Source organism: Arachis duranensis, chromosome 1 (genome assembly GCF_000817695.3).
Source record: "Arachis duranensis cultivar V14167 chromosome 1, aradu.V14167.gnm2.J7QH, whole genome shotgun sequence".
NCBI lineage: Eukaryota > Viridiplantae > Streptophyta > Magnoliopsida > Fabales > Fabaceae > Arachis > Arachis duranensis.
This window is the reverse complement of record NC_029772.3, coordinates 18271613-18281598: the sequence shown is the minus strand read 5'-3', so window position 1 is coordinate 18281598 and position 9986 is coordinate 18271613. Positions and strand designations below refer to the sequence as shown.

General features: G+C 29.3%; 1 protein-coding gene across 4 annotated transcripts in view; it reads left to right on the top strand.

Annotated features, from left to right (window-relative positions):
• Positions 1-4067, top strand: part of LOC107481861 (uncharacterized) — a 7024-nt gene extending 2957 nt beyond the window's left edge. The window contains exons 1-3 of one of the 4 annotated variants that reach the window (XM_021138590.2): positions 129-386; positions 2300-2486; positions 3363-4067. In XM_021138590.2, coding sequence (XP_020994249.1) covers positions 2406-2486; positions 3363-3980 — 699 coding nt within the window. In that variant the 5' untranslated portion in view covers positions 129-386; positions 2300-2405 and the 3' untranslated portion in view covers positions 3981-4067. Of the gene's footprint in view, positions 1-128; positions 387-2212; positions 2487-3362 lie in introns of those variants that run through there. The other 3 variants (XM_016102215.3, XM_052253301.1, XM_016102206.3) reach the window with 3 other exon arrangements.
• Positions 4068-9986: the final 5919 nt, after the last annotated feature.

The following is a 9986-nucleotide window of genomic DNA, read 5'->3' as shown; positions in this document are numbered from 1 at the left end:
ATATATATATATGCAAATAATGCATGTACACATATTTATCTATTAATTAATTTGGCATGCCTCTGATCTGATTTAATCTAATCTAATCTAAACTTCCCTCATGCAATATAGCACCACACCTTATTTCCACAAACAGAGTGTAGTTCTGTTTCTGTTTAATTCCCCAAGAAGAGATATACAATGTTAGAGCAGAGTGATTTGTAAGTGGAATAAAAGAAACAAAGGTTTCTGTTGCTGAAAGGAGGAGCTTCTTGATTCTTATATTGGCTTTTTCATTCCCTTTTCAGAGAGAGCTAGTGAGTTACTATTACATTGCTTTGTTGTTTTCTTGCTCAAGAGAGAAAAAGTGTGGAGTACCTTCTTGGCTCACTCAATTATTTGATGAGGTTAGAAGCTATGAATTATTCATTCTTTGTTTCTTTCAACTTTAATTTATTGTTGAAATTTAGTGGATTCATATCTATTAAGAGCATAGTTCTAACAAGGCAATTATATTATTATTAAAATTAATGACGTGTTTGGTTTTTTGTTTTTATTTTGGAAATTTTGTTTCTAAAAGTTTATGAAGGAAAAACTTCTAAAAGCATACTTTTTATGAGTTTATCTTTTTAACAAAACTACTAAAAGTAGAAAATACCCACACCCTTTCTTTTGGTTTGAGTTTGCCTTTGTGTTCTTCATCGTTTCTTTCTTGAATTTCCGTTTTTTTTTAATCTTTTTATTTTGGTAGGGGAGGAAGTTGAATATGAAAAAGATTGATAATGTTTGGAATTTATGTCATGTATGATGTGATAATTTTATAATAATAAGACTGCAAAACAAATGAAATATGGTACCCCAAATAAAGTTTCTTGAGAGTCTTTTTCACATACATGTGGAATATGGTTGGGGATCATGTTTGGTAATTGCTTAGAACCTTTAATTTGCCGCTTAAAAGCATTGCATAAATCACTTTCATTCCTTTAAAGATGTGGAGTGAATAGAGAAAATTGTCTTGAGATAGTTTAACAAAGGAAACATTGATTATGGAGTAAATTACTAAAATTGTCTTTAATTTTTTAATATATATTGACAAAAGTATTTCTGTTTTTTGTATTCAGCAAAGCGTTTATGTATTTAACATAATTTTGTAAGAATACTTGAATACCTATTTAAAAAATACATATAAAAATTGTATCAAAATTTTATTTCTAGAATTTTTTTATTTTTTAAAGTATTTTTTGTCATTAACAAAAATAAATTGTAAAAAATCATTTATTTGGCATAAAATTACCAAATTATAAGGATAAAAAGGTCTTTTTTTATCATGATTGTAAAAAATAGATCAAAATACAATCTCTAACATCTTGGAACCAAGCCAATTTTGGAGCAGCTTTGTGATAATGAAACCAACCAGCAAAAAGCATTAAGGCTGCAAATACTAATGCACCAATTGCGGTGCAATAAAGTTGTAATTCACTAGTTATTCCAGATGCTCGCCAAATCTGGAAAAAACCGGAGGTTATTTGTATTCCTCAGAAACCCCGCCAACATCACCATTTAATATTTCTTGGCCCACTATTGGCCAAACCACTTGGGCACTAGGTCCAATGTGAGTTGGATCACTTAGCCATGCTTCATAATTGGATACATTTTGAAAATATATATTTAATATTATAAAATTAAAAAATAAAAGATACTTTTATTAGCGTTTTCAAAAACTGAGAATAATTCTAGTGGTTTATTCTTAATTATAATATAGTAGCAGAGATACCATAAATGAGAGAAAACAAAGTACACTTTTTTTTTAAAGGCAAAGAAATAAAAAAGAAAAAAAGAAAAGAGTATATGGATTTCTTATGGCCCTAACTCTAATGATATTGCTTCAAACATGCTTTCTCTAAAACTGGGAATGTGAAAAGAAGAGGAAAAAAATGTTGCCTTGATTATGCATTTAAAATATTTCAATAATTGTAAGGATAAGTTGAATAATGACATCATATGAGAGGTTATTATTATGGTAGGAAAATTCAACACATAAAGGTGTCGGAAGATATTTTTTCCCCTCTCTTTAGTACAATTTCAATTGTGGATTTGTGGTCCAAATCTTTGGAGTGAGAGTCAGCCAAGGGAACCAACGGACAAATTATGTTAAAAGGAAATTGATGTCATGATTTTGTATTAAGTGATTTAAGGGCACTCCATCATCCTTATTCCTTAGCTATATTCTTTTTTCTACATAAATACCTCTTTCAATTTGATAAGTTACATTATTTACGATTTATCATCTCATATAGGTAACTTTAATTTGCGAATGAAGGTTTGGAGAGGGGTACCATGAAGATGCACATGTGAACACAAATTTCCAACAAATCAAATAGTAGTTAACTGAAAAATCAAAGCTCGCTTAAAATTGGTAAGAAATAATGGAGAAAGTTGTGAGGTCATGCGACAAGGAATACATGAAGATGGCCATGCTCAAACATGAACAAACTTTCAGAGAACAGGTACTTCTCTTTCTCTTGTTTCAATCTGCATTGTAATTAAACAACTTGATTGAAGAACGAGAATATATAGCAGTAGTCTTGTATCTTAGGCAAAGAATTCTTTCGAATTTGAAGCATGACATTGGAGGAGTATCTGGATATCAATAACACTCCAATATGAATCTTAGAAATATTTTCCTTCATTATTATCTTTGTCTCATCCTCTCTTTCATTCTAAATGCAATTTTACTATTTTAGTTGTTTGCATTTTTTTATATTTTTCTCAATTTCAAACATATTAAAATTGTGAACACAAAATATTCTCTAAATAAATGTATTTTTTGGTCTTTGACCATTTCTTAAAAAAAATTATTAATCAATCTCTAATCATTTAAGTAAATAATCTAAGTAATTTTTATTAGTGATTTAAATTTTTCTGACACATCAGCTCATCAAGTTTAGGATTATTTCATTTCGTTATTTAGATAATTAAAGATTGACGATTATAAATTTTTAAATTGAATAAATTATCATTTGTATTTATAAAATATACAGATGTTGACAAATGTACTCATATAAAAAATAAAACTACAGTTATAACTACAGAAGATGGCTTCTGTGTGTCAAGAGTACCTGGACGTTGGTTACACAATTGGTCCGTTAGGTTATTCTTGGCACACGAAAACTATCTTCCGTAGATACAATTGTAGTTTTATTTTTTATATGGATATATTTGTCAGCATTTATATCTTTCATGGATACAAATGATAATCTATTTTTTTTAAATTATAAAGAGTATTTTGTCTTTTAAATAAATAATTGGGATGAAAAATGACATTTACTCTAAAATACTTTTACAAACTCCAAAGACTTAAAATTTATGTTTATTCTACACAGGTATATGAACTTCACCGTTTATATAGAATTCAAAAGATACTAATGAAGAACATTGAAGTAAGTGAAGGAGGATGGTACTTCCACAACACCATTAGTAATATAACTTCAAATGGCCATATACATCATCAAAAGGGTACAAGTCAAGAAAAGCCACAACTAATGTTTCCATTCAATCTTGATCAACAACAACAACAACAACCACCTGTGCTAGAGGAACATATTGCAGAATCAGAAAATAATAATAATAATAATAATAATAATAATAATAATAATAATAATAATGGGATTTTAGATTTCATAGAAGAGAGTGAGATTGAGTTAACACTAGGGCCCTCAAGTTATTACAACAACAACAACCGCAAGATAATCAAGAAAGTTATTGTGACACCAATAACTTGGGATTCAGGGCATAGCTTGTCTTCTTCTTCAACTGGGTCAAGTGATGTCAACAACAAGACAAGGTTCCATAATAATAATGGAGTTGTTATTAGGCAAAATTTTGATGCTGTTGATGAAGAGCGTTTGAGACAAGAGAGTTTGAAGAAACAAGCACCTTGGCTTTTTCATCAAGTATTCAATCTCAATCTGAATATGACTCGGGAAAAGAAACATAAATAAAAATCTAATATGTCGCTGTGTGTGATGATGTATATAATGTGAGGTGTTTTTAATTTAAATTATTACTTTATGTGATTAATTCAAAGAGTTTTGATGCGACTACTAACTCTGTAGATGATGTTCTTGTGTGGAATGTTCTCCGGGTAAGTTATCAAAAATTATACCATAGGTTATTAAAATTTAAATTAGATAAAAGATTAAAGTTCATTATAGTGTGACATGTGAGTTAAATTTTAATTTGTCCCTAAAATTTGGTTTGATGTTCAAAATGACTTCTATAATTTTGTTGGCTTCAATTAGAACCCTCAAATTTACAATTGTGGGTCTAGCTTGTCTCTACGATTATCTCCGTCAGTGGAATGTTGATCTAACGCAATTACATGACATGGTGGATACTACTTGAATGACGACGTATTGATTTCACCTCCAAACCCTTTGGAAACCACGTAGGGTAAGAATTTTCTTGATATTTTACAACTTATGATGTCGTAGTTGAAAGAAAAAGAGTTTTAACTCAAAAAACTAAAACGACGTGGTTTCCAAAGGGTTTAGGCGCAAAATCAATGCATTGTCATTTAAGTAGTGTCCATTATGTTATGTAATTGTGTCAGATCAGCATTCTGTGATGGAGATGATTGTAGAGACCAGACAAAGCCACAATTATAAATTTAGGGATTCTAATTAAGACCAATAAAATTATAAAGATCATTTTTAGTATTAAACTCAATTTTAAGGGCCAAATTAAGATTTAACTCGCCATGTGTAATAAGAGATCATTTACTTTTTAATATTGAAAAGGTTGGATAGAATTCATTCTTTTTTATTACTTTTTTTAACCCTGGCGCCTGAAACCATTCTATGCATATGAGTGATAGGACTGAGATATTTTGTTTGATCCAATTGTCACACACATTCCTTACCACTAATAAAGTCTTGAAATGAAACTCACCTCGTCCTTTCATGGATTATGATGGTGGACATCCATATATGCAAGTGTTGAAAGTTAAAAGTGAAAAAAAATAAATAGTATAATCGTTATCTTTATCCTTTCTTTAAGGTGATTGTAATGATATCTAAAAATGTTTGTTGCACTTATTAAAAAATTTAAAATTAATATTAAATTTAAAAAACATAAAAATAAGTAATTACTTAATATTCAAAATTTATCATAAAAAATAAATTAAATAAAAATTAAATATTAAATTCTAAATACTATAGAATTTATCTTTCTTTAATTATAAATTTATAATCAATTTTTTAATTAACAAGATATATATCTTCACTCTTTTCAAATAAATCATTTTTTCAAGAAATTAATTTTATATAATATGAAGAAAGAAAACTCTCTGACCAACTTGAATTTGTTAAGTAATTCATTCATCTACTTAAATAAATATCCAGAACACGAATTTATCATAATTTATGTATGCAATAATCTATTAGTTAATAACAAATCTTTAAATGATAATAAATTTAAAAAATATCGTGATTAATAAGATGAACTTTAATACGGATCCTACAAAAAAAAATTAATTAAATAAGAATTTAGCTATCTTGTATCCTTAGAATATATGTTAAAATTATAAATTTAAATTTTTTTTATTGAAAATAGAAAAATTTAAAATTTTAATACATTTATTTTATATTTATTAAAAGAAAATATTTAAAATATTCCATTAATTATAGTTTTATCATATTCCGTTAGGACACATGTTAACTAAACCCATTAAATAACCAATTTCGATCACAACTATGCATTTTTAGAGTTAAATCTCAAAGTAGTATTTAAACTTGCAATCGAGTCTCTAACTCGTCCCTGAACTTAAAATTATCCCAAATTTATCCTTGAACTTAACAACATTGTCCTTAAAGTATATTCCACCGAATATTCGCAAAATGAATGATGATGTATACTGGAAGATGCCATGATGGATAACATATAACGGCTATATTTCGTGGTACATACAAAATTTTAACTCGATTTGGTCCCTATTATAATATTATTAGGGTAAAAATCCTACACCAAATTATCTTCACCCAAATTCTCTTTCTTACTCTCTTTTTCTTGTTCAACTCCATTCACTACTTTCACTCCTCCAAATCCAATAATCAGTAACAACATTATAAGAAAAGATCAAAAATTGTTGTTTTAAGATTATAGCAATCACAAAATATAAAAAAATCAGCAATAATTAGAAAAGATCAATCAATCTAATTTGCAAGTATCATCAACCTAAATAGCAATAATAAAAAAAAACAACAATTAGAAAAAAATCAACATCAATTACAGAATAAAACAACAATAACAACAAATCAACCGTTGCAGCTACATTAAAATAGGATCAGCAGCAACCATTACTCAAAACATTAGACAATAATAATTGAATACCTAACAAAATTTAAAATTCATCTTGGCCACCGTATGCAAAGGGAGAGAATCAGGCCAAAGAAAAAAAAGGAAGGCAGAAGGAGATAGAAAAGAGACAAGAGAAGAGTGTAGACGGCAAACAGTGATGACAACAAGCAGTAATGGTGAGAAACGAGACGACGCGGTGACATAAAGAGGCTGGTGAGCGCCGCAGCAACAAGATGAAAGTCGGCGAGAGGCGACAATAGAAAAAATTGAGACTTTGAATTCTGCCTTTACTGTGTTCGAATACTGTGAGTGTGAGAGATTAGGTTACGCCGGAGAGGGAACGAGAGGCGTGACGCTGAGACGGTAACTGATGAGAAGTGAAGACAAAGAAATTGAGAAAAGCTCTGCTGTGTTGTGACTGTGACTTATGAATATGAAAGAGAGTTGAGGGGTCTGAATATATATATAACGACGTCGTTTTGGAGTGGAGATTTGTCGGTGTGACAGAAATCAATCAAGTTTAACTTTTTGATGATAAAAAATATCTTAAAAATTATTATAAATTTTAAAATACAACTTTAAAAATAAATTTAAATAACTATTAAATTTAAACACCATAAAAATTTTGATATTCCAATGTATTTAATTTTTTTATCTTGGAGCAACGTACATTCATACTTTCATAGTACTTACCTACTCTACCACCAAACCAAATAATTAATTAATCACATTCCAAGAGTTCAAAACCTTAATTAGTGAGGACGGGGATGCTAGCTAACCAAGATAAATAATATTTTAAATCAATGCAGATGGAGGAAATTAATTAAATTCTTTTTGTGTTTATTTTTTCTCCTCGATCATATTTAGTATTTTCCCACACATAATTCATTCAGTGATTCAGATACTTACTAGCCAACAAGAAGTTAGTGATCTAGTACCTGTCTGCCACCAGATGGACAATAGATTCTCTTCCAAAACACTTTAAATAAAACATCTTTGAACATGTGTAAGAGTTAGGTATGTCTCCAAATATGTTCAGAATATTAATTTCTACTTACATTTAATGCCTCATTGGCATTTCCATTAGAATAAAAACATAATCTTTCTTCTTTCGCCCATTATTTGATGTTAACAAGGTTCATAGACATGGACAGGGATTATATTATAGTTAATAGATGATGAAGAGAAGAGTTGAAAGAGAATGAATTGTTTTTTTTATGATTTTTTTAATTCAGGTTAAGAATTAATCTGTTGCGAATCAAAATTTTATTTAAAAAATTTACTGTTAATTACTGAATTGTTGCATACATAAGGTAAGATTCAAATTTTTGACATTTATTTAAACAGATTAATGAGCTAACCACTAAAATTAATTCAATTTGGTTGAATGAATTGAATTAAAGTGATTGTTGTATTATGTAGAACATGAATAATACAAAATAATATAACTAATTTTGCTATAACTAATTTACCAAACTAATAACTACCCTTGCCTTACACTTATATTGTCGAAATACAAAATTAAAATGATGTGAGAGTAAACATAGAGCTCATTAAGCCAATGAGTTATAACTTAAATGACATAGTTTTTTATTTTCACCTAGAGGTTTTAGATTCGACTCTCACTCTTAATTTAGAAAAAAAAAAACACATAGAGCTTCTTAAGCTGATTCTGGATCTACATTATTTTAGAATCAGTTGTAGCCAAGGTTGTGAGAACCAGACCGATCAATAAACCAGTGAGATCACTGGTTCAATGATTTACTGGTTCGACTGGAGTTCAATCGGAATTCAACCGGTGTTATTAAATATTAAATAAAATTATTAAAAAACCTAAAAATAATTTTAAATATATAAATTCAATAATTTCTAACTTAATAAAATTTAAAATTTCACATAATAAATTATCCATAACTTAATATTAGAGGTTCACAAACAACTTCAAACATCAAAGTTTATAACTAAACAAAAAAAAACGCACATAATGACAAACCCATAATGTTCTACATTCAAAAGAAACAATTACTAGAAAGTTTTCAACTAATCAAAGGTGCAATTCATCAAAAATTATAATTATCATTAAGTGTTCCAATATCTCCATCATAAACAGGTAATCCAAAGCCACCATTATCAAAAGTACCACCAAAAGAAGCTGTATTTGAAGAATCAGCAGCATCAGGCAAATCCACATCAACTTCCACATCTCCTCCATCTAATAAAATAAAATAGAAAACCAAGAAAAAAATTAAAGTTATAACTTTACAACAGATATCTTTAGTAAATGAAACAAGTTTTGCTATTTCAATCACCTTTAGGATATGAAGGCATAGCATTATCTGTGTAAATTAAATTTTCAATACCTTCAATGTCTCCATTAGTAAATTCAGGATTATCTTCATCTGACATTACCCAAAAATCTACTGTGTCAATGCTTTGAATGTCAATTGGATCATAATTCTTCTTCTTGCGATGCATTCTAGATTGAAGGCGTAGATTATAAGTCACATAAACAATGTCACTTAGCCTTTGATGCTTTAATCGGTTCCTTCTCTTTGAATGGATTTGTTCAAAGAAGCTCCAGTTCCTCTCACATCCGAATGATGAAGATGTTTGATGAAGAAGACGAATTGCCATTTTTTGCAAGTTAGGAGCACTCCCACCGTGTAGCCTCCACCATTCACCTACCAGGATATGAAAGTCAAACATCAATTCTCATTCAATAGTTAAAAAAACCTTCAAAATAAATTGAATATAGAAATATAATAACTTACCAGGTTCAAGTTTCTTAATTGCTTTCAAAGCACTTTCAATTCCTTGTATTCCTTCCACTTTTGCATGCTTCCTCTTCATTCTTTACGTCATTCCTGCCCTATGAAGCCTGAAACACTTAACACATAGATCACGACATCGAATGGTATAAAGGAAGATAAAAATATACAACTAAAAGGTCTTTAGGAAGCAAGTTATCAATCATAGAATATTTTTAGGAAGGAATTATAAATACATGCAAATCATATGAATAAGTGGGCGAAGACCTGATAAAACCACACAATTAAACACAATATGAATCACAAAATAGTGGTTTATCAACCTCCCCACACTTAAACATTAGCATGTCCTCATGGTAAGTTGAAGGAGATAAATGTGAATGAATAAGAACATGTAAGACTTATGCAATGCAACCTATATACATATGAATGCAACTATATGATTTTGTCTACATGATTAAAAATAGATAAGTTCTCTAAGACAAAACATGGGGCAGATTTCACCAATTTAATTAATATTGTAAAAGCAGATAAATTTGTAAGAAGATAGCTCGTGAAAGCAGGGAATACAGGACTGAGCATTGAACCCTTACTGTTGGTGCGTGTGCACTCTAATCATCTTTAGTATATGGGGTAATCACTCTATCCTTCTCTAATCATGCTTTCGAAAATTTTGTTTTTCACCTAACCAATCAACAATTTTAAAATGCCAATGCAAACATCATGAGGTCTTTTCATGATTGTAATGGGGCTAAGGTAAGGTGAGGGTACACATATGGCTAAGTGAGCTTATACATTGAATCTTTAATTAATCTAAACTCTCACCTAACATACATATACTCTATATAATTTTAACACTCATCTTAGCTACCCAAAATCTCC